This window comes from Cydia fagiglandana, chromosome 6 (genome assembly GCF_963556715.1).
Source record: "Cydia fagiglandana chromosome 6, ilCydFagi1.1, whole genome shotgun sequence".
NCBI lineage: Eukaryota > Metazoa > Arthropoda > Insecta > Lepidoptera > Tortricidae > Cydia > Cydia fagiglandana.
Window position 1 is genome coordinate 10181129 of NC_085937.1, and position 27025 is coordinate 10208153.

At 37.2% G+C, this 27025-nt stretch overlaps 1 protein-coding gene across 1 annotated transcript; it reads right to left on the reverse strand.

The window, feature by feature from the left end:
• Positions 1–3503: 3503 nt before the first annotated feature.
• On the reverse strand, positions 3504–24883 carry LOC134665159 (CKLF-like MARVEL transmembrane domain-containing protein 4). Its single transcript, XM_063522007.1, has 4 exons — positions 24467–24883; positions 8426–8584; positions 7551–7670; positions 3504–5896 (listed from the first exon to the last, which is right to left on the reverse strand). The coding sequence occupies exons 1-4, from the start codon at positions 24617–24619 to the stop codon at positions 5804–5806; spliced, it is 525 nt and encodes a 174-aa protein (XP_063378077.1). The 5' UTR covers positions 24620–24883; the 3' UTR covers positions 3504–5803.
• Positions 24884–27025: the final 2142 nt, after the last annotated feature.

Sequence of the window (27025 nt, forward strand, 5' to 3'; positions counted from 1 at the left end):
CTAAGGGATTCAGATCGAAGGTCATTGGCGTGGGGTAGCCCCTTAAACACGATAGGTCACCGCTGGTGGCTGTCGTACCTACAGGAAAATATGTGTCAAGGACTTGGTAGGTACCTATTAGTCGGTACTTCCGGGAAACACGCAAGCTCAGGGACAAATGCGGGACACGCGCGTGTGACTGCACTATATAGAGAAGGAAAACTTCAAAGTCTGCTTGCCATCCGACATTACAATAACTTAAGTATTAAAGGTTATATTATGTACCTACGTACCTACTTAGTAGACTTTTCTAATATTTTGTATGCACCTACCTATAAGTATTTTTAAATCCTTACTGTCATTATTAGTTTTTATAGATCCTTACCCAAAGGATGAACCGTGGTGGTGGTTTCGTGGTGGAATATTTCACATACGAACACTCCATTTTTCAAGGTTTATCACTTACATGGGCTATTTTTATTAGCTATCACCCGGTCAAGCGAATGTTAGTCAGCTTCAGCTCTTATGATATCACTCGTTGCGTAAATACGAACTGAGGTCAATCCTCTGATGTCACCGGCGAAACGTATTCCGAACAAACAATGTTTCATATCAATATATGACCAATGTCACAATGTTTCTTAGAAATAATAAATAAATATGCATGCATTTTTTAAAGAAAATTACATATTTGCGGCACTTGCAGCGAAACCTTTGAGCCATGGTCATGCAGCCAAGGTCACCAGACAAGTTGCGAAAGAAAAATAATTTCTCATAAACTGGTCTGGGTGTCTGGCGAACCTCGAGCAGGTGAATATTTCGCTCAGCGGCTAAGTCTGGCAGCAAGCGTCCTGGAGACCTATGCCCCGGGCAACATTAGGTTTTATAGACGAAAACTGTTAATATAATGTAGGTATAAACATAAACCTATATTGTTATGACTGACCCATATAAATATCTAATTCAGATAAAAAAAACGTCTTAGAAACTCGTAAGGTAGGTAGTACATATATATATATACCTAGTTGTTATAATTTTATATCTAAGTATCTAGACACGCGGCAGGGTGTCAAGCCAAGTTCAAGCAAAGGAACTGGCTAGCCAGCGCCGAGTGTAATATTACACGAACCACTTGGTGCCACTTTTGACCCTTCTATAACTCAAAACATCTTTGACGTAAACACATAAAACTACGTGTGTTTAATTATATCCATAAGGATATCTAGAAGCCCAAATTTCATGAAGCTAGCTCAAACGGTTATAAAGGTATGAAGGTCAAAAAGTCGTAAATTTTAAGACTGACTTATGACTTATAGTACCTAAACCTAACCTACTTCCAGATGACCTAGAAGGATGAAATTTGGAATCCAGCTTGTTTATTGTGTGTAACCGTAGGAAAAAATCTAAAAATAAAATAAAGTTAAAAAATAGGGGGGGTCCCCATACAAAAAAACCACTTTTTATTGGGACTGACATATAAGTACCTAAACCTAACCTACTTCCAGATGACCTAGAAGGATGAAATTTGGAATCCAGCTCGGTTATTGCGTGTAACCGTAGGAAATAATCTAAAAATAAAATAAAGTTTAAAAATAGGGGGGGGTCCCCATACAAAAAAAAACATTTTTTATTGGGACTGATATAAGTACCTAAACCTAACCTACTTCCAGATGACCTAGAAGGATGAAATTTGGAATCCAGCTCGGTTATTGTGTGTAAGCGTAGGAAAAAATCTAAAAATAAAAAAAAGTTAAAAAATAGGGCGGGTCCCCATACAAAAAAATATTTTTTTATTGTAGCGTTGGAACCGTTACAAGCAGATATTTGAAACTACCCCAATATATGTATTATTATATTTGCTATATTAAAATAAAGTTTAGTCAAAAAATAAGTGGTGTCCCCATACAAAAAACTTTTAATACGCTCTAAACAACCGGCCAACGGTGTGTCGTCGGCGGCGCGCGGTACCACATAATTATACAAAGAACAGAAGTAAAAACCATACAGCGGAAACACAAGAAAAAACATTAAATCTCAATACCTGCCTAGTTTTCTTTACAAAAAGTATTGATATCCCACCAAAAACATAAATGTAAAAAAGGAGAGCCAAGTTCAATACAAAAATTATGCTTGGCTGTGGGGCTCGCCGCAAAAAGAATGGAGATCTAAATGAGTGCCACTGCCAAGTTCTATGCAAAATCCAAATATGTATTTATAGGAACAAAATAACATAGCAAAGAAATAGAGTTTAATACTTGTTTATAATGTTATTTTGTTCCTATAAATACATATTTGGATTTTGCATAGAACTTGGCAGTGGCACTCATTTAGATCTCCATTCTTTTTGCGGCGAGCCCCACAGCCAAGCATAATTTTTGTATTGAACTTGGCTCTCCTTTTTTACATTTATGTTTTTGGTGGGATCCCTATTTCTCAATAGGTCGCCCTCGCTTAACATAAGAGTGAGCTCTTTATTATTTAGGTAACTAACTTAACTGTTTAAAACAAAGTTTAAGATCTATGCTTTTATAGACCTTTTCCATTACGTCACATTTTAAAATGAAAGTGGAAACAAAACTTTGTACCTACATAATTTAAAGGATTCGAGATCTTATAAAATACTACCTATAGGTCAATGATGAGTGTCAGGATTCTTAAATTCCTAAAAAGTTAAAATCTCTGAAAAAAAAGGTTTTTCAATTTCTTTTTGTAAAACACAGTTGTATAAAGTTGCATCAAGTATCAAGTAAACATGTTACATCACTGAGGTTATTACACACTCGTTTCACAATGAACTAATGAATAATGCAAAGAGATCATAATTAGACATCACGCTAACATGTTATCATGTTAATGACTTTGGAAGAAGTTGTGTCTTAATTACAAATGGTTCCGTTAAATACTTACCTCACCCGCTTGTCTTTGGTACTCGCGTGTAAAATAAAATAAGTAGTATAGTTACCTTTTTGGGGGAAAAGTTGATATTTAACCCTCGTACTAACATTGATATTAATACCGCGAGCAATCGAAAGATCCAAAAATTGATCCATAAGCGTAACGAGTAGTTCGAAATTTGGGATCTTGCAAGGGTTTAATAAAAACCGGCCAAGTGCGAGTCGGACTCGCGTTTCTAGGGTTCCGTACATAAGTCAGACTCACGCCTGACTGCACATTTCTAATAAGTTTTCCTGTCATCTATAGGGAAAGAACTATTTTGTGTATTAATTTCAAAATTTTTGACCTAGTAGTTTCGAAGATAAAAGGGGGGGGGGGAATGGTAATTTTTTGGCTATCTTCTTAAATCATTCGACGTTACCTATGTATTTTAAAATTATTAAAAAAACATGTCCATGTTTGGGTCACTAATTTACATATGTGTACCAAATTTCAACTTAATTGGTCCAGTGTTTCCGAGAAAATAGGCTGTGACAGATGGACAGACAGACAGACGCACGATTGATCCTATAAGGGTTCCGTTTTTTCCTTTTGAGGTACGAAACCCTAAAAAGGAGTAATGAAAGATGTTTATATAAACGATAAATATTTATTATATTTTAATGACATTAATTAAATTAATAACCAGTTTGTATAAAATTTCTGTCTTAAATTAATAATGTTTCAACGTTCATTCCATCTTAAAGCGATACTAGCTTATTTTAATAACCGCATTGGACAATGTAAGATATGTTAAATTGGGTAGGTACATGTTAGAGGTAAACTCGTTCACAACACTTTCTGCTTGCTGTTTGTCTTAATATAGAAAATTCAATTGAAAATTAACATCTGCGATAAGTAGATTACTTGTACCTACAAATAATAAAACTAACGGATCTAGATTCTAGTCACTTAACCTTATTTCGACCACCGTTTTACACCAGTCGATATTTTCTATAATGAAAAACTTTGCTCTAAATACTTACAAGAAATAGTTACTGTCTCAAATATATTTAGCAACAAGATACCACGTTAACAAGTTAAGGTTTGGTACGTTTAAGAAACAATATTAAGCCACAAAAAATCAAGAGGTTTGTTAAAACTGAATTGTAAATGTTATAGGAACGTTATTATTATTTGCAAGTAGGTATTTAGTAAGATATAAATATATTCCTCTCACGTACACCTATTCGAGAGTCTAAAGTTTAAACTTTAAATATGTGCTATGTATATTTATAAGCATACACTCACAACAAACAGTTAAAATAAAAGTTAATGTAATCGTGTGACTCCCCTTTAAGTGCTGTATTAATTTAAAACAGTAAAATGACTGACACAATTATTATTGTAGGTATTGTAAAGTAAATTGACAGTGTCATCGCCCATTTTCCTCAGCTGCAACGCTGCAGTCGCAACCAGAATGTGAACTTTAAACATTCGGCGATAACGTTCAGACATTTCAGCTCCAAAACATTACCGTAAGTACCTACGGAAAAGATCTGCCATGGCTTAGGTAAGATAAGTAGATGTCTTCATTGTTGCATTGTCGTTGGTAAACTATACCGAGCTAGTAGGTACCACTGATTGTAAGAGTGATTAGGTAAAATGCAATAGCAAATATTTGTTAAAAGATTTGCTGAAATAGGTAAATATTTATTGTTTTTAATAAAGACTAGGACTAACAATATGAATAACAACCCCATAAAATAATAATTTTTAACATAGGTACAGAGAATTAAGTTAAAAAGAATAAAAACCATTCAGTTTTCAATTGTGATTAACAACATAGTAATTAGGTAATACAACATTCGCATCAAAAGATCTTAAAACCCAAAAAACTCTCCATATCCAGTTATGTAGATTCGTTCTCATTTCAAAATGTCAACAAACCTAATTTAAAAAAAAATCTACTTACCTAAAAATAAAACTGTAGTTCTAGTACTTACTTATAGGACAGGAGTTACTATAAGTAAATTAAACTTTGAAATCTTCTTAAATTCTCCGAATATTCCGTACCATGGACTTTTTCAAAATGTGAACTACCTAGCTAAATTTTTTATGGAGAGTTTTCTCAATAATTACGTACTCGCAAAAACACCTATATGTTTCCTAGCAGCAGTGTCAAAGAGCTTAAATTAATAACTTACAGGTGTTTTTGCGAGTACATAATTATTTATATATATATATATCCATAGATAATGTCAAATGATTAGTGCTAAATAAGTTTTTATTTCAAATAAGCAAGACATTTGCGTTATACACATCCTTTTATTTTTTTAAATCGATAGGTACAACATACTATAAGCTGCAGAAATTGCAGCTGTGTGTCTATGTACCTTGGAACACATTATTCGAAACCAGTAGGTATACCCTTACTATACAAACATATATGGCCATAAAAGTTTATTTATTATAGAAAGTGTTACTGAAAATACAGTTCCATCAAAAACGATATTTTGAGTAACGTATAATAGCACATAAGTAAAACTGGCTTGAAATAAATACAATCGGCAATTATATGTAATGCCTGAATAGTGTTTCACAAAAACTGCACATTTATGATCGATTATTTACTACTCGGTGGCAATTAAAACAGTCTAAACTTAACTTTACCAATGCAGTCTCAAATGGACGCCAGCCAGCTTTAACAAGCTTCAACTACTTATTCTTTGTTCGTATTAATTTTAGCCGAGTGTACTATCCCGGTGCCGATGTGCCGATGATATTAATTAATTTTATTAATATCCAGAAGGTTACTTGGTTCATAAAACACTTAATATTACGACTTTGAGATTTATAAATAGAGGTGAGCTCGCAGTTGAGAGTAACTGCGAATAGAAACACTTTGTGGTCGCCGGCTCGTATATTACTTGGAGGCAGAAAGTGAGGCTCACGCGGCGCCCGCGCTGGTGGAGCTCCGGTGCTCCTGGAACAGCAGGTACGAGCTGCCGGCGTACGCCACCGTGTTGAACAGACCGAACACCTGAAAACAATTACATAGGAAATAAAATAAACAGCACTATTAAACCTACTGTATAACCGATAACCTCTACATGGTCAGGCGTGGCTCACTCCGCGATTTCGTCGCTTTGCTACAGATAGCTAAAAGTCCATCCGTTCGGCCCCAATTTTGGGGTTTGCCATAAGCCGCGCGTGGCGCTGTCGCCACCTAGCGGCCATATCTGTGCTGATCGTGGCAGACGCGTTTTGTTAGAGAGTGAGTCTTCTGTACCTAGTACTATTATTTATTCTGTGACATGGTCGATTTACCAACAATAGTGTGAATTTATCAACTAGGTATATATGTAAAGACAAAAGGTAACTATGTGTATGTACAATGTACATCTAAATCAGTTTAAAAGCTTTTTGTAGATGTTAATAGAGATATCGTGCGTGAAATGTAAGCACAGAAACCCAATGCGCAGGGTCCCTTCAATAAGTCCCTCGTACAACGATGAATTCGTTAAATGAATTTAATTAACGTCAACTTTAGTTAGTTAACCTATACGTTACCTATATTTAAGTACTTTAGCGTCAGTGGCCAAATAAGAACACAAAAATTCCGAAACAAGCTTTTCTTGAATTGATTGCACCTTCCTATGCGTTAAATCGATATGAATGAATGTGCCGAATGTGACGTAACATTTAGTTTTGCGTGTGGGTGCTACTTGGTAGATTATTGAACCAGTTAACCCACGCGACAAGGAATGCTAAGGTTGAACAAAATTTCGCTACCTTCTGGGAAGGTAGGTTTATAGCTAATAATCGCACCTATTAATACACAAACGAACAATAATTACACTATTTCTTGCCTTAGAAAAAGTGAATCAGTGATGTATTTGTGACTCGTTTGTAAGGACGACAGAGACAGGAGGCTCGTACGTAAGTCCTGTTTAAAAACAAGTTAGTTAAAGCCGAATATTACAGCCGTTTTGTTCATCATCAGGTCAGCTAGATAGTAAGTATCGAAACATCGCCAAAGTTACGTTTGAATAGGTTATGCCAAAGCTCAGGGAAAACTTGAAAAATGTATTAACACCATGTGGGGAGCATGTGGGTTAAACTTACAACTTAGTGGGACTCTTAATTAAAAAAATCTGTTTCAATTTTAAACTTAATAAGTTTGTAAAAATTGTTAAACACTATCGAGCAAGTGAGTTCTATTTACCTAGAACTAAATTCAAATATACAATTATATGTTCATTATAAAATTATATGTACCTATATTAGAAGAGGTAGGTTGGAACTATGGACAGGTAGGTGTGTAGGTGTTACGTGTGTGTAAGACTTTGTTAAGGCACATCGCATAAGAAGGTTAAATGTGTTTCACTCAAACTATTACAAAGTGTAGGTCCATTTATTGATATTGAATATTGAAGCATGGTCAATAAGTACCATCCGGTCTAGAAGGACCATTTATTGCATACAATATATATATATAGGGTTAAATTTAATCAAACAGCCTCACTTACACTATACATACTTCACATACACACTTACCTAGTTACAGACTAGGGTTAAAGTTATTGTTTTATATCCCGAAGAACTTACGAACCAGGTCCTAAGTTCTTTTTACCCGTCACCCAACCCTTCTCATATTTCGGGATGATATCAATATTGCGAAAAGATAAACTTACAGCAGCGGCTACGTTGGCTCCGTAGCTGTAGAAACTCGTATTGTAGGCCGCCGTGGCCGCGAACAGCACGATGAAGGCGATGAAGTAGAACACCGTCTCAATGGACGTGCTAATCAGTTCCTGGAATTAAACAACGATCTGTGATAACAATTGCAATCCGACCAGCAAAGTCAGACCGGCAACCTTGGCCAGACTGCACAATTTTTACGATTGGTAACATTTTACTTTTTTTTCGCGGTAGTAATTGTGTTTTCGCTTCGTAACATAAATTCTTAAATTAAATATAGACAGGGTTGAGTGGAGAAAGCGAGGGGAGGCCTTTGCCCAGCAGTGGGACACTTAGCCAGGCTAACAAAAAAAAATTGACTTCAATACTAGATTAAAGAATTCAATAATAATGTAATTTTAGTATTAGGTAGGTACTAAGTCAACATTTTCCTACTCAACTTAACTACCGAACGTTAGTCAATACAAATATTAGGTTTAGAGATTTTAGTTTAGCATACTATACGAACTATACATATGTATAACTGTTACCTTTGAGACCTAAAACTAAATACCTATGTAAAATGTATGAAACATTGTATGTATTTTTTCAGTTCAAGTGAATATTGTAATATGACTTTAAATACCGCTATTGATAGAAGATATTATAAGGTCACAAAAAACATACGTACATTATAATTATTGTTTTTTATACCTACATGTTAAAATATCCCATTTTTTAAAGCCGTTATCAAAATAAGCATTTCGTCCCGTTTTACGGCCGTTAACGAGCAATCGTTTAGGTAGGTATTACAAATAAGGGTAGGTATATCAAAAGGAATCTATAATTATTAGGTAGGTATATAGAAATGTAATGAAATTGAACTTACCGACAACACCCAGTTAATAGGGATCCTTAGGGCCTCCCTGACGCTGAGGAGGAAGACGATACTCCACATGACCGTGGTGATAAAGCTGGTCACCGCCACGAACACGAACCAGGCCGACAGCCACGCGGATGCCAGCGACATGCAAAGTATACCGAGGATCTGAAATAGACAGTCGGAAATTTAATTTTATTCGGTTATTAGATATATTTTGATATTTACCAGTGACCCAAACGGAGATGGGACAACCTCGATACATTCTGTGTGGAGTGGCGGGAGTGTGCATTAGACAGAGACAAGTGGCGGGAAAGAGGGGAGGCTTTGCCCAGCAGTGGGGTGAGACTCACTAACGGGCTAAAAAAAAGAAAAATTACCAGTCGCTTTTCGGTGGAGGAAAACATCGTGAGGAAAACGGAATAATCCTAAGGCCTTTCCCCTCTAGGTTGGAAGGTCAGATGGCAGTCGCTTTCGTAAAAACTAGGGCTTACGCCAATTTTTAGGATTAGTTGTCAAACAGACCCCAGGCTCCCATGAGCTGGGGCAAACTGCCGGGATAACGCGAGGAAGAAGAAGTGAGGAAAATATTAGTTATCTGTTGAAATAAAGTAACGATGTCATAGCCCTACCTAGCGCAAAAGTTTCAGTGCTTAACTCTCCGTTTTAATTCACGGCATATATGCTGCTTGGCATAGAAGTAACAGGGTGTCAATTATTAGAACATATCGATCACATATGCTTGTACGATCGATCGATGTTTGTTGATTGTTGTGATATCGTACTGTTTATCTGCAGTACACGAATACTTAGAACTACATACTTCTTAATATTTTTTTATTTGGGATAACATCTTGGTACCTAGAGTCGGCACAAGCTAACTCTGCATGCATTTGCAATGACAAGTGTGGCAATGTCATTTATGTCAAATTTCTATGAAATTATGACGTTTATAAATAATGACACCACCTCACTTTGTTCTGTTGAAACCGGTGCATAGTTATCTGGGACGGACTCTACCTATTTTAATTTATGTTAATGACAAGATGTGTTCGTGTTTTGGCAATAAAATCTAGATATAGATACAAACGCAGCGGAGATGGCTGAGAAATATCACGTCACCAATACGATGGATGAGAGCACCGGCCCGTTTAAGAAATTACGTCATTGTTATAAAACGTACGGGTCATAGCAATATCACTACACATGATGCAACGATTTTGAGTATGTATATATACCTACCTACTGATACAGGTACTGCAATCATGTAATTAATAATTACCTACTTGGTATTATTAAGGTAATGGTTTTTAGGGTTCCGTACCCAAAGGGTAAAACGGGACCCTATTACTAAGACTTCGCTGTCCGTCCGTCCGTCCGTCCGTCCGTCCGTCTGTCACCAGGCTGTATCTCACGAACCGTGATAGCTAGACAGTTGAAATTTTCACAGATGATGTATTTCTGTTGCCGCTATAACAACAAATACTAAAAACAGAATAAAATAAAGATTTAAATGGGGCTCCCATACAACAAACGTGATTTTTGACCAAAGTTAAGCAACGTCGGAAGGGGTCAGTACTTGGATGGGTGACCGTTTTCTTTTTGCTTTTTTTTGTTTTTTTTTTTGCATTATGGTACGGAACCCTTCGTGCGCGAGTCCGACTCGCACTTGCCCGGTTTTTTGAAGTCATTAGGTATAAAGTACTTATTATTAATGTTCATTCTCGTAGTGATTTAATACTCTTTGTTCATTATCAGGGCACCAAGACGCAGTGTTGCACCGCACTAAATATTATTGACAAAAATTATAGGTAGGTAGATATTCGTTTAAATTGTAAAATACAAAGATATTTGTTGCCTTCCGAGTAGTTCTGAGTGGAAACAGGAAATACGTAGTTTGTTGACTAGAAAGACTGGCCGCATAGCCAACATGCCAATCGCTAACGCTCCGTAGAGATAGAAAAGCAACTGTCACTGTCGCACTTATAAGGAAGAGTGATAGAGAGACACAAAGCGTTTCGTTGTCGAAGCGATAGCGATTGTCACCTTGGCTAGGCCGGCTGATCAACCTAACAAATCGTTTTTTCACCCTACCTACTTATAATTGTTTTTAGACCACTTATGCAAACATACAATATATACATAGTTTTATCTACAAATATATTACATTTGTACTCATTAGTCATCAGTAGGTAACACATATGTAATTGTACATTCAATTATACAATTAATGCGGTAGGTACATAACACATAACAAATGGCTGTATATATATAAGTAAGTTAATTAAGAAGTACATACATAGGTACATAGCATAAACATGATGATAAAATAACTCATAAAATTTAAATCTTGCATTACCAAAGCTTTCGGAAGTGTATTTTTGGTAAATACCTATTGTAATAACGATAAATTGTGACGTCCCACGGTCAAAGGTACCTTATGGCGGGTATGGAGTTATTCATACCCCAGTAATCTACAATAAATAAGCTATCGATAACACAAAAGATCAACCTCCTAAGTTGCGTAGTTACAGAGATATGATTTTTTGAAAATAATGTTGTGAAATGAGCAACTTTACGATAGAGAAGTTTTAAGTTTAGCCGCCTAAAAAACTATGTTCCTGAAGTAAGTTACATAGTTGACTACAAATAATAATACCTTATATATCTGAGATTAAAAAAATGTTGCGACTTGTTCTGTAATGCAAATAGAAACCTTTGATATCGACTGATTTATGTGTATACTAACCAATCTCTTGAAAATAAAGTTTTATTTCATTTTCACGATTGATTGCAATGAGCGCTCAAGATTTAAATTTTATCTATTAGAAAACGACACTGAGAGACAGTTTAAGCAAAAAACAATACCGATTTAGAGGTGAAAATGTATTTTCTGACTTTTTCATATAAAATCAGAAAATTGAATATTTTTACTTTTAATGTAACACACAATCAATTTTTCTGAGCACATATGCAAGAAATTCTGTCATTCAAATGAAATAAATCCTAAAACCCCAACTAAATACTATATTTAACCCCTTATGCCATTTAAACTTACATAACAATAACAGTATTTGCTCCATACATTTACGAAAAGGTACCTTATGAAAGTAAATCTAATAATACATCACTACAAAACATCAATCACATTGAAGCTTTTATCTTTTATGAATAGAAAATATTAATTTACATTAAACTGCCACAAATTTAATTGGTTCTTCGTCATAATAATCTTAAAAAAGACCAATAATTTGTATGTAATGAAAAGGTACCTTGTGGTTAAGTTACATACGGTGTGGTTAGTAGGTACATGATGAGGCATGATGATGATGATGGAACAGTTAGGATAAACTAATAATATTTTGGGGTAAAGATGTTATAAATCGTCTATTTCTTATCAATAATATATTTTGGTTGCCATTGAAGACAAGCGGCATTGAGGTTCAATGACCTTAGATATTCCATAAGGTAATGCGTCGGGTATTGGCATTTTTCAGCAAACCAATGGCTGATTTATTGCATGCGACCAAACCAAATGAAGATTATTCTAGTTAAGAAAGACTTGACGAGAGTAACTTTAGTATAATAGCAGGCTACTTGGATTTATAATGTCGGTCGATGTACGGTTATAATATTTGCTAGGCGCCCCAACCAGAACTGAAATTATCCAATTAGTTTTGCAGAATGCTAATACAGTTCTCTACCAAACTTCTTTTCCCGTATTGAATAGTTTTTTTAAAAATTTTCAACCTTTTTTCCATAAGGTACCTTTTTACTAAACTCTGAGACGACGTTACTAGGCTTATAACTAACTTATAACAAAAATAAAAACAGGTAAACAAACGTTACGCATTAAGGTTTGAGATCACACAATAAAAAAAAATTGAGCATTTTTTCACCTCTTTACAAAACATTTCATAACTCCGAAACTAGAAACCCTCATAAGGTACCTTTTCCCGTGGAACGTCACAATTAATCATTTGGTGATATAAAAAAACTTTATTACTAAGTAATCATTGGTAAGTAATATATATCTTAGCAACACGCCATGAAATTGCCTTACGAGTTACTTTCTACCTATGTTCTAGATCTCTACAACAATACTTACAATCGTTTTTAAGAGTAATAATTAAGTAAGGTAGGTCTACATTATGTTTCTCTAGTTATACCTAAGCTTAAGATAATGTTAGTAAATAAATGTATATTCGAAAGTGGTGCTAGATCTACTTGAATTAAACATGTTGTAAATTGTGACTCGGTGCCCATCGAAAGGCGCAAGTCGATTTAAAAGTAACATGATCATGTTAAACTATTCCACTCCATAAATGCAAGCATAAAATAGGTTGCCAATAAATGCAAGAAAACAGTATGTACTTGCAAACTTACTTCCCCTTACATGGTCAACAATACGGTACAGAGTCCAGGTACCACTAGGGCAACGGTGTTGAGTAAATGTGAAGGCATTAACGCGGCGCGCTGGAAGTTTGTCGGCGCGGGCGGCACGACCGGTTTCATATCGCGGCAGGTATGTATTGCTATTTGCCTTAGTCCGGAACTGCGACTGTCGCAACTCTGCCAACAGGTGGTATTGTTCCAATTCCAATTGATAATACAGCGAATTCCAACCCCAGACAGGAGCCACGATTTGTATGGACAGAATTCGTATATCCTTCTAGGTACATAGGACGAGACTCGCGGCAGTCAATTATTTTAATAAGGTTAATATTTTTAGGGTTGACAGAAAGGGCCCCCAACGGCAACTTAAACTTTCAACTTGCATTATTGTAACTCTTTGTAGGCGAGTTGCAACTTAGTTGCATTGTAGTGCGATCCGTCTGTTTCGGCTCTAAAAGCTACCTATTGCAATTATTATTTACGAGAATCTTTCTACAGTTACTACTCAGGCCGCGTAGCCAAGATGCCAATCGCTAACGCTCCGTAGCGATCGAAACGCAACTGTCACTGTCACACAAATGGGGAAGAGTGATAGAGATACATAATGCTTTTCGTTGTCGAAGCGATAGCGATTGTAACCTTGGCTAGGGGGCCAGTTAAATAATGTTGCGATACTATCCATAGAGAAATCAAGAAATCCACAGTTAACATATAAAAGTGCAAAGAAGATGGCATTGACGGTAAATGTAGGTCACAGCACGCACTTTCTCCGCTTGCATTGCATGGGTGTTCGTATTCGTATGCCACTCGGTTCGCATGGCACGCCCCGCTACAACAATATGCGTTCAGACAAGATATCATGGAGTGTTGGACGTGACCTGACTTATTATGTCGCATTTATTAAAACTGCACGTAAGGCCTGATTCGAATTCAATCTGCCAAATTGAAAACCCTATTAATGGTACTGAAGCTAGCTGAATCAAGATTTGTTTTTCCATAATTTATTGAAAATTTGTTTAAAAATTGTTATTTATAAGTAAATTCATCATTTTCCATTTCTTCCCGCTCCTGTCGTTAGTTTTGTTGTATGCCCTCCATCATACATCCGACAGTGTTTTTTGACAGTTTCTTAGTTTGAGTCCTATCAAGAACAATGTTTATTTTGAAATATTATATTGCATATAGTTTTTGTTGTTTTAACGAACTAATTCCTTGGACACTCCACTCCATACCGTTCAATAGGTCAATACTGTGGGACTTTGTTGAATCAAGTTTTTTGGTCCGATTTCGAGGGTACTGGCTTAAGCATGCTGATTGCCTCATAAACATCGTGGATCATCTCCAAATATTATCAAAGTAATATTGGAAATCCGCATTATTAAACTAAAGCTGCGAACCGTTTCTTTTAGTGATGTTGGTGTCGATTTCTCTGTCGAAAAGTAACCAATGCCCGGTAACTGACACCACATCGACGAAATTCCTGATACGCCAGATATTTGAAGATATGTCTAGATCCTCATTGTTTCATGGATATTGCAATGAAATTACCTTTCAGTATTGGTATAATATTAGGTAACAGGTTATGTTGGAAATTAGTTATGTGCAAGTTTCTTCCATACTTATCAAGTTTTTGACAGCAATTTGGCGCCTAATTAAAAAGACGGCGGCGTTTATTTGATTTTTTTGATCATCTTAGAATTGATAAAAAAAAAATTTTTTGGTATAATAATTTTGTGATTCTGATAATTATAATGTCGTAGTTTATATATAAAGTAAGCTAGAAAATATCCAAGAAAAATCACTCTGAATTTGTCAAATTTGTTTCGAATCAGGCCTTATATACCTAGACACGGGTAATCAGTCGGATTCTTATTCAAGTTTTAGCATTTTATTTATTTATATAATCATCTTCATCTTTTGCCGTGTCCACAAGATTCGAATAATGATGCCCGTTGCTGTCCATGTGTTATTTTAAACGTCAAACTTCTATGAAATTATGACGTATAAATAACACTTGCACTGTGTGGGCTATCAAAATCGCTGCATACTTTTCTAGGTCTAACGCTACGTCTTACGTAGGCGAACAACGCGCGAACGCGGCGCGGCGCGGCGCGGCGAAATCAATCCTTTGATGCCCATAGAAGTGTCCTACGTAAGCGATGTCGGTGCGAACGCGGTGCGGCGCGATTTGCACGCGAATGTCAGGCGGCGCGGCGCGGCGGCGGCCGCTTTCGCCGCGCCGCGCCGCGCCGCGTTCGCGCGTTGTTCGCCTACGTAAGACGTAGCGTAACTCTACCCCTACATTACGGATACCGATGATGTATGGGACAGCCAACATTTTTTCGTGATTTCGGCGTTGGTCCCATAATAGTTAAAAGATGTTTTGCATTGGTACATACTTTATTCCTTGTCTATTCCACAGTCAATAAACTGCGTAGGGTACCTTAATGACAGCCGATAACGGAAGTGGCTGCCCACTCGGCCAACACAAATTCATAATGCAACGCAACCACTGCGAAGTGCAAAGTGAAATTGAGCAGCATTCGGGTCACTAGGCACTTCGTGACCGATCCGTTCAGTATTTTTAATTTTTTAACTTACCTGTAAGTAAGTCAAAATCCCAGTCCTAAGGCTAACAAAAGCCGTAATTTATACGAGTGATAAATTGCAAGTCATATCGAGCGACTAAAAATCAAACATACCTTTTATATTTACATATAATCATGTAGTGTATATTTCTTGCAGCCCGGTCAGCTAGTATTTATGTAGGTTTCTACTTAACCTTTTTCCGCTATACCCCGTTATGGTGTTAAATTCCGGCCCTCCCATTTCTTTATCAGTGCAGCTTTTTTCGCCATACTTGTTATCTCATTACTTGATCTAGTGAAGCTCGCCCCACCCTGGGACTGCTTTTAAGAAATAATGGCGTTAAGATTTCTGAAATATTCTCATGATGATCTACCTCTAGCTAAGTACATATTGCACTGGCCCAACTAATACTTACATAAATAAACCGCGCAACAATTTGTTTGTAATGGCCACCTGGAGTATGGAGCGAGCGATCCTTTAACTTCAAACTCTGACTTATTTCGGTCGAGAACTCCCGAGCGTGCCCGTGCGCACGTGCGGGGTCAACGAACGTCCGTTTCTCTACCCTTCCTTTCCTTTGGTGATGCCGTGTAGGGACATCCGGAATGAGAACAATGTGGGTCATTTAACTATATTTTACGGGCGTGGTACGCCTAAAAAAGGCCGTTGAAGGAGGATCAGGTTAACCGAGTGATGATGCATGAGACCGACAGATGATACCTCTATTAAACACGCAAAATGACTTTCAGTATTACATTTTACTCCACTTTAGGTAGGTATAGTATTATAATCATGAAATCTAATATCATCTTTAGAATCGTGTTGATACTACACAATTTACAGTAATACTAGCTTCTGCTTGCGACTTCGTCTGCTTGGGATGATGATTGTTAAAAACTATCCTTGTCCTTCCTCGGACCAAATTTCATCTTAATCGGTTCAGCGGTTTAAGCGTAGAGCAGATGGTAACAGACAGATAGACACGGTTCCTTTCGGTTTATAATATTAGTAGGGATTGAAAGAACATAAAACTGTGATGAAACATGAGACCGACGTCGACAACGACGGTAGCGATAGGTACGTCTCGATACAACTAAACAACAGACTCGAGTCGCATCAATTTAAAAAATAATTTTAGTTGTACAAAGCGCAACTAAACGTGACTGACTAGTTTGATAGTAGGTAAGTAAGTAATACCTACTACTTATAGAAAATATTACATCAATTTTCAAATTTGTCTATTCAGCTACCTTGTTTAATATTTATTCTATGTGTGAAGACTAAATTCTAAGATTGCCAATATAAGCAAATCAGGAAGACCTTGTGCTTGCGAGGGTGACGCAATCACCAGATACCTACGATCGTCCAACTGTCGACTTGCATAATTTACTCTAAACAATATTCAATGTAGGCAGCCATTCGTCGGAGCGCGGACGCAAACAATTACTACACAGCAACGCTTTTTTGCCGCTGCGATAACGCTATCAAAAATCGTCTCGCTCGGATTCTAAACTACGGTTACAACGCTCTATTGACCATGGTAATGATACCCACTTGGCGAGACGTATAGCTACTAACAAGATAAACGATGCAAAAAAATGCCGAAGAAAACGCGGCAGACAACGAAAGTTATCAATTTCGTTGGCCCCGATTTTGCGATCGTGACACGACATTGAATAGGTAGCGACGGATACTACTGAGCTGTTTACAAATAAGGTGTAGATAACCGTAAAACAGTGAAAACAAAAAGGAGTAATCGTCCACTTCATATGTCACGACCGATTGTCAGCTGAACAACCATTGGGGAAATACATATACGTAACAATAAATCAATAAACGTGTCATTCCAATGGCCTTCGATTAATAAAGTGGCGTTATTTTTAATTTTTGTACAAACTGCGTTTGCAGTGAACTGAGTAGCGGAATATATCGCCCGTATATTATATTAGTAGGTAGTACCATAAGAACAGAATAGTCGGTGTTTGAAACATTAAAGTCAACCTGTATCATGACTTTAAAAATAAAGCTACTACTGAATATATTTAGTCGTTGAAACAATTGCAAATATTATAATTATCTGCACGATGTAAAACTTTTATTTGTTGGATTGAAGACCTCAAGCTCACATGAAGAGGGTACACGGAAACTTAACGGAACTTTATATTTCTTAAACGTAAAAGGATACCTTTATTAGGGTAAAAAGGAGCATGGGAACAAATTCATTTTATTCCATAGTACTTAAATAAATGTATGAATATCACTTTGTTTAATTAGGTGTCTAAAATCGTACTTCACTCATACACATTAAAATTTCCTAGAAGTGTATTTTGTTCGCCCGAATATAACCTAAACATAGGAGTAACGCAGCGTCTTACGTAGGCGACGAACGCGCGAACGCGGCGCGGCGCGGCGCGGCGCGGCGCGGCGCGGCTAAATCAATCCTTTGATGCACATAGAAGTGTCTTACGTCATACTACAATTAAAACGTATTTAACTGATTTGCAAGACCGAAGTGATCCCATAAGTGTTCCGTAAACAAAGTTTTTTACGGAACACTAAAAATACACTACATAATCTAAACATAAAATTAGGGGTTACTATATATTTGAGTATAGGTACTGGTAAGTATTCCCAAACCTTGATATCTAAGAAAGTTAAGATATGATTCGGATATAGGGATCCGATCCGAATAGAACGAACCTCACTTCAGCTAACTTAGGTGTAAGAACTTATTCTAACTTTAATTTCCTTAGGATACATTTATAATAGTTAGGTAGTGAGAAATAATACTTAAGTATACATTTTTACGGACACGCAAACTCCGTAAAACGCAAACCTCTTTTTTTACTACGCAGTACTAATAAGTAGTTACGTAATGCCACTAAATTGTTTCTTTCTTCTTTCTTGTGATTTAATAAGAGAGCAATAAATGTTCTTAATAAACGTAGGTACGTGTTAATATTTATTTGATTGAAATGTTAACATACATTAACAAAAGAGTCCTCGTGTCGTAATATTGAGAGAACTAGGTATGTTGGGTTGGGCTCTTTTTCACAACATTTTGTTACGCATCGTCGAATAGGACCCGTTAAGTCTGGAATCCGGTTAAACCTAGAGTAGTTATGGATTCTGGGGTCTAGTTACACTAGAAAAAGTTCAAACACGTGTACAAATTGTTTGGTAAATAGGTTTGAGCTGCACCGGCACAGTGAACTGAAGTTGCGGTCGGATGCGCGCACGCATAACGGGCCATCTCTTCCAGCAGATAACAATTCCCATGAACGAATTTTTCCATAGATTTTAAAACGTATTTACTGAGATAATTACAGTAGAGTCTGGTTATAACGACACCCAAGGGACCGCTGATATTACGTCGTACTAACCGGACGTCGTACAAAACAAACTGCCAATTTTAATATATTTTTGCAATCAAAATAATGACATAATTTTGTATTTAGTAATACTTATGCGACAATTAAAGAAAAAATAAAACATTTCTTTTAAAATATTTTTTTACGTTATTATTACGACACCTTGTCAAAATGGAGAGATTTGTGTGTTTAGAAGAAGCCACTTTTCAATATACGCGTACTCACTCGTCATCCGCAAATTACTCGAATCCCGTAAAATAAAAAGACGTAATGCTTGGAGATCTAATCAAGATGACGTTGTTTTATCACACAGTTTCTATGGCCACCTCCTGTGTCCATCATCAGATCAGCTCGAAGGTACCTACCAAATATTGCATTGATACCCAGCTTACATAATTATGTACTTATGTGAAGTTTAAGCTCAAATGAATAATGGGAATTGGGTTTTATTTAGTTTACTAAAGTAAGAAGAGCAAGTTTACAAAAAGACACGTGACTATTTAATCTTGCTCCGTATAGGCAAAAGGGGAGTTGGGTGAGCGGGACGGACTAAGCTTCTTACCAACAATTTATTTGTAAAAACTACGTCGCTCGTCGCTGTAACCGGACTTGACGGACGGATTTTGTGTCAATTTCCGTCGTTAAAAGCGGTCGGTTGTTATAAGCAGAGTCGTAATAAACGGTTGTTCTTTCATAGTAGTTTGTACTAAAACCAAACAAGTGCCTATACTTACGTCGCTATAAGCGGTTGGTTGTTATAAGCGAAGTCGTACTAACCGGATTCTACTGTACTTAATTAATTCCTTCAATCATAAGTATAACTTTAGAAGACTGAGCTTCAGTAACCTACTCAATCGTACCCGCTACCTTTTTTTAGGAATCGTTGTATACATGTAGGTATAGATAGCTCTATACATTATTCATATATATCAATTAAACGTCAAATAATCTTCAAAGAAATGTAAAATGTATTGAGATCATAACATAACAAAGGATCCTAGCTAATGTTTATCATTCTATTTCGAGCGAAATGGATTTCATGACCCGTTTACTCGATCGCGGCGCTAACGCACGGCTAATGCGACTTTTAACAAAAACGAAAGAACAAGAGGAGTCTCCCCAAAATAACTGTGTTATAGTAGCCGTGTTCCGGAGATAAATATAACGGTGGGTACGCGACGCGTGACATAATCTGAGATAATACTCGGTGCGCTTCGCTTGCTGAGTTTCGGCCTTTGATTAAATCGAGCCATTCAGATAAATGGAGATAAAATTTTCATCTCAAGATTCGACAATCCGTTTGTCAGTCCGTGACGTGAAGTCCGTCAGATATAAAATTACAAGAACTCTTCAATACAAATAAATTGATGTTTAAAGTCTTTATAATCATGAGTCGCCTTTTAACTTAAACCATATCCTTCCTATTTATATCGTACCAATGCGCTAATAAGACGGTCCTTGAGCTCACGCCGTTCGTGTTTACAACCCGCATGCGAGTTTACCTACTTAACATCAGTCATACATCATACAACCCGACGCTATGTGTGCATACCTACGTAGCTGTGTCGCAAACCGTGGCGACTGCCGAACAAAGATGTGGTTAATTACCAGAAGAATTTCGTCATTCGCGTCAACGTGCATACAAACTGACTTTGCCTTGCTAACTCCAAGCATTGTCTAGTCACTACGCCATTACTCTTTTGTACACTAAATCCTAACATACATACGACAAATCTTCTAAAGTCCATACGTAGAGTCGGACCATCAATGACAAAGTGTGGCAATGCTATTATGTACCTATATGTTTATATGTTTATAATGACTCTCCCTCAAATTCAAAATGGTGCAAAGTTAGATGCACTCTATTATGTTTGCAAATAAAGCCTTGTTGTCTCATGTGTTATACGTGGGGAAACGCAGCACTCACTACTCTATCGAGAGTAACTAGTGTTTACATCAGTGAAGGATATCGAGCGGGCTATGAATGATGGGAAAATGACAGGTTGTCAGGGCGGTGCGCGGTGGGGCCGCACTCGAGGCTCCCAGGCAGGCTGCGCGGCTCTAGCCAAGCAACATGCGACGTCACATGTCGACGACAGAACTACTTTCATTTCGGTGCTGAACCAGCTTTCACCAGGTCGTATTCAAATAAAAAAAAAACGTATGCACAATTTTAATTGAACGCTAAACATCACGTATATGTGTTTCACATTGGAAAACGTGAAACCAATTTTTAAAAGGTGACTGTTAGAAAAGGATTTCTATCAGGCGTCTTAAGGATCTTATAATATTCATTATCGCCTTAGTTCCATAATATTTTTCAAACTCGAAGGGTATGATGACACCTGTTATAAGTTTTATAACCTAAATACGCTAGATCTTGCGAGATTTTTAATTGTATTGAGGTGTCGAGTTTGAAACGGGACGACACACTATGAAGTTGCCACTTTTTAATTTCTACAATATCTTGTCGCTCTATACCTATGTTAAATGTTAGTTATTCGATATTTATCCATTTGACATTTAACCTAATCGGTCAGTGACATGAGTCAATGGACCTTAAGGAGGCAATTAACACCAAGCTCAGAGGTTAATGATCAGAGTAGTTCAATCTACAACGTCAGGCGAGGTGCTTGGCGGAAACTAACTTAAGGCATGCTCTACAAGAGTCACATATAGGTAGGGTTATCTAACGTACATGTATGTATGTATGTACTCGAGTTGATATTGTACAGCATAGAGGATATTGTAAGATATGTGCCACAAGATAACCACTGACCAAATGGGGATAGAGTCCGTCTAGGCTAACTTCGCACCTACTTGAACAGTGAGGAGGTGACATTATCATTTTCATAGTTGTTGTTGTGTTATTTTCATAGTATGTGACATTAATAATGACATCGCCACACTTTGCCATTGCAAATGATATGCAGAATCAGCTTGGTCCGATTCTAATAACAAAGTGTTTTGACGTTATACGAGTTATACGAGTAATGTGTAACAGTTTTTACTAGTTAGGTACCTACACTATTTTTTTTGACTGAAACACAAAACCCTGTTTTGACTAAAAAAACATTAAGGCTTCGTCACACAGGCGCGTTTTCCTGAAGGCGCGTGAGCGGGGCGGGGCGCGTCGCTTTTACATATAAAACGCTCACTCCCCGCTCACGCCCCGCCCGGAAAACGCGCCTGTGTGACGGAACCGGAACTTTTAGATATTTCCATAATTTGCGCTGTACATATATTCGATTATTAATAGGTAGGTATCAGTGGCGGCGCGTCAAATATATCCATGGTCAAGCCGGGGCTAATTTGGCTTACATATTTCCTTTACAACTCTGCTCAAACGTCCAAAAACGGGCAAGCCGGTGGGAATCGGCTTTTATGGACGCGCCGCCACTGGTAGGTATATCAGAATTAAAAAATAATATTAGTGCTATAACCACTCACATGCTTTTGGTAACTGTAGCTACCAGCTGTCACCCTTATTTTATTATAATAATAGAGGTCACTGAAAAATATCAAGCATGTGAGTGGATAAGTATAACTGTTCCAAATTTTAGGTAGGTATCTACGTCAAACGGTCTGTGAGAAAAACGCATTTAACTGATTTGGAAGACCGCAGTGATCCCATTAGTGAACCGTGAGCAAAATTTTGTACGGAACACTTTTTAGTGTTATAAATCCTAAGTAGGTACCATTAGGCAGATTAGATAGATACACCAAAACCAAACTAAACTTTCAAACTCTAGTTTAAAAGACGTACCGATGTCATGTATGTATATATTGAGTTATTATTGTTTTAACTGAAGTATAATAAAGATAACAAAAAATATCTTCATAATATTATGGTGAATCAGTAAGACTAGCAAGATAAGACAGAGCAGCATATGCCTGTGACAATACATCGTATAATTAGGTTAATTCATAATTGGGCCTTGTTGAAGACTCATAAAGGACCGGATAAAACAGCCCAGTTCAAAATGGGTATAATTAAATTAGTACGTACCTAGTCGTAGTTTTATAAGGTATGGGGCGACAGTGCGGGCGTATAGTGATGTCATCTTGATATCCTTAGCTGACTATACCGAAGCGTTTAAATAGCACCAGAAAATAGAGTTTTATATCCATGCATATCATCACTCCGACATTCCTTAGTATGGATACCTATATCATGCTATCGCTAAAAGTGCGTCCGTATATGTGTCGCTTAACTCCAAAGTCGGGTAAATCCATTGGGTTATCAGCAAATATCTACTCCATTACCTTTTCTTAATACCGTAAAACGGGGTGAGTAGGTTTCGCGGGGAGAGGTGGGTTATGAATGGGGAGAGAAGGTTTGAGAGGGGGGTGAGAAGGGATTTTAAGGATACTGCTACAAAAATAATGTATTCCAATTTAAAATGGAGCTATAGTAATACGCATAATAAAAAAAATCGATCCAACAATCTTCCAAAATCACCTTTGTATGAAAATCCCTCTCACCCCAAGTACGAGGCACTACGGGGTTAGTTGGGTTTTCCTCTTTATCGTCAAAGTTATGAAATGGAACTACCCAAAATAATATAAAAACTAAAATACAAACGTCCGGAACACTTATTTTCATTCAGTTTTCATATACGTAAAAATAAAATGTTATCGAGGTTTGAATTTCAGTTTTGGCCCTACTCACCCCATTTTACGGTACCATAATCGCATATTCTTACAGATGGATTTGCCCGAGTTTGAAGTTAAGCGACACATATATATATACCTTCCTAATAAGTCTGTGTTTGTCTAGAAGTGACTAATTGTATTTAGTACGCCAAGGACAACCATGTTGCTGGTAGGTATGTAGTGTTTAGTCATGAAGGTGTTTTGTTTCGTGACGAAATCAATTAGAATTAGTTATAAGTAAACAATAAGGAAAACCGCGTGACATTGGTCTGTCTCGGTTACAGTAACATCACGGCATAGTATTATTGAAGTTTTCTAAAAATCTCTCTACATATATATATATATATATATATAATCATTAAAATTGTCAATCTGATATTTTGGCTTTTGTTTCAAATCATTTGCGGTGAATGCTAATATTCTGACAGCTAGAATACCCATTAAAATTTCTAGATTCGCTTAACTCTAATTAACTATGTAGGTATCATTTAATTGATCATGCCTGGTCATTTGTAAAATTAGCTCCGGCTCGCTCGTGTAGTAATAGCAATTTTTCTTTTTTCGAGTGGATAATTCATACATATATATACTTCATTAATAATTATATTGTTTCTAATATTGTAATATGAAGATATTTCAGCTATAGTAGTAAAAAGATACATATCAAAACTTAAGAGAAATAAGGTAGGTAGTTTACAGAGTCTCTGGGGTACGCCAGTCTGCTGTTTACTGACCTCCACAATTTCGAATCCAACCTACTCAGCGTCGAATTGCAACGTAGCTCGACCTCGATAACGCTTATGCACATTGTATCTACTTATACATAATACCCAATGCCTGAGGAGTCAATTCACTACAAGTCATCGAGGATCATTTTAGACAGGTAAAAAATCACCTACGAATCATTATCGTCCTAACCGCTAGCCGTCTCTATAAAATTTCTATGGAATGTCAAACCGAACAGACCGGTTTACTAATTAAATAGTAGCTAGACAGTTCACCAAGTTTTACAACGTTTTCTAATATTTCTAAAACTCACCAGTTCGATGATTTTCAGCAGGCCAGGTGGCGTTTTGAAATATTCTGTGTTAACTTTGATCCAGTCCAGCGGTTTGCCCTGTTGCTGCTGCGGGGCTTGCTGCGGCGTGGGTTTGTTGTGGTCTACGGTCACTACTGTCTCGGGAGCCATCATCCTCTGGGATCTTCAACGGGTTGGGGTAAACAAAGTTTTTTAATGTGTAGGTATATTTATCACAAACACTGACACTTGGCGATTAGCACACTGTGGGCGCGGGACACATTTTAGAGTGGAGCGCGGTACACAGTTCGTGCGTCGTGCGACTGGCGGGGAATGAGAATGGTCGCGCGGCGGCGGCGCGGACTGGGCCAGGCTAGCTACTATACACTGTGACGCCACGGTCCGCTGCGCTGCGATGACGAACACGGCGCGACCAACTCGACCCAACTACATACATACACAAAATCCTGGCCGGCTCCTAATTTCGACATTTCACAACACAGCTTTACGCAGATTCAAGCTCCATTCATTTTAGAAGTGCCCAACTACCTATTAGCGGAAGCAGTTATAAAGTTGACCCAAAAATTTTTTATTAAGCTATGAGCTTCATCACATATGTTCCTTGAGTAATTCTAAGCATTTCAAGCCTGGGAGGCAATAAGAAATGTGTGTCTACTCGGATTTGTAATGGATTCAAACTTTCAACCCCTTTTTAACCCTGTTAGGGGATGAATTTTACAAAACGCTGAAATTACTTTTCCTGTCTTTTAATAATATCCCCAAATACAAAGATTCAAGTCCCACGTTCGAAAATTTTTTTGATATCCATACAAACTTTCAAACCCTTTTTCACCACCTTAGGGGATGAATTTTCAAAAACGCTGAAATTAGTTTTCTTTTATTTTAATAATATATCGTTTTACGAAGTTTCAAATTCCTAGCTTAAAATAAAACTTGAACCCCATACAAACTTTCATCCCCTTTTTAACCCCCTTAGGGGTTGAATTTCTCAAAATCGCTTCTTATCTCTTGTACACATTATAAATGTAATCTAGTGTGCAAATTTCAACTTTCTATCATTTGTAGTTTCGGCTCCGGGTAGCAAAAATCTCCAACCAAATTTTTCACCTTTTTACGTTTTTCTTGTAAAATTACTATGAAACTGAAAAAAAACAAATATCAGCAATGAATTCTACGTCGTTGGTTTATACGAAAATGATACCAAACTTGCCCTAGTATCCACCAAGATCAGAATAGATTTTTTTTAAAGATGACGGGTGGCGGCCGTCTTTGTACCCCACCCTCCCCCCCACCCTAGGCTAGAAATGCTTAGAATTACTCAAATATCAGATGTGATGAAGCTCATAGCTTAATAAAAAAATTTTGGGTCATGTATGGCAGCGTTACATAACTGACTCCAGTATATGAGTAAGGGTGGGAAACAAGAATAATATTAATTATAAATAAATATTAGAGGACATTTTTACACAAATTGACTAAGCCCCACGGTAAGCCCTAAGGTAAGGTAAGAAGGCTTGTGTTGTGGGTACCCAGACAACGATATATATAATGTATAAATACTTAAGAGCCAACAGGAGTGGTAATTTCTCCATACAAACGTACTCCTCGTTTTCCTCCGTGGTTTTTGAAGCTAGAGCAATGATTTATTCAACGCATTAATATTGTCAATATCTGTGTCGGACCGTTTTGCTTGTTTTGATATTTTTGTTTTTTAAGGCGCTAGAGCCCTTCAATAATGGCCTAATTGACTATGCCGCAATGAGAGGCGTGGCATTCAAAACTGATATCAATTAGCCAAAAAAGCAAAACGGTCCGACACAGATAATTTCATAATCATTTAGATTTCCAAATTTGGTTACGATTGGTTAAGTTTTGGAGGAGGAAACAGAGGAGTACGAAACCTCGATTTTTGAGATTTTTACGCAGGATTTTTCGCCTTGTCCTAATCGCACTACTTTTAGGTGCCGCTTCCGTTAGCGAGACGGGTATATTTACCTAAAATATTTAAAACTCAGCTCCTGTTTCGTCTTAAATACATAGAATACAGCTATGACTCAGGAACAAATATCTGTATCATCATACAAATAAAGAACAAATATCTGTATCATCATACAAATAAATGCCCTTACCAGGATTCGAACCCGGGACCATCGGCTTCATAGGCAGGGTCACTACCCACTAGCCTAGTGGGGACCGGTCGTCAAATTAAAATGATTACCATGTTTCCTAAATACGTAAAGTAGGAGGTAGCTGCTATCCTCCTACCCTGCACCTAATAGAATAATTAAATTAGTCAATACGGTAGCTTTATCCAGATTAACCATAGTTCTAACCAGGAGTTAGTTTCTATTAACTATGTCCTTAAACTACGTCCATAATAGGTATGGGCACTGTGAATGTCATCTTCCTTTGTGTGGTAAGAGGTATAGGCACTGTGAATGTCATCTTCCTTTGTGTGGTAGGGCACAGCACAGCGGACGTCCATACCAAAACTAACACTAGACCCTAACGCTACGTCTTACGTAGGCGAACAACGCGCGAACGCGGCGCGGCGCGGCG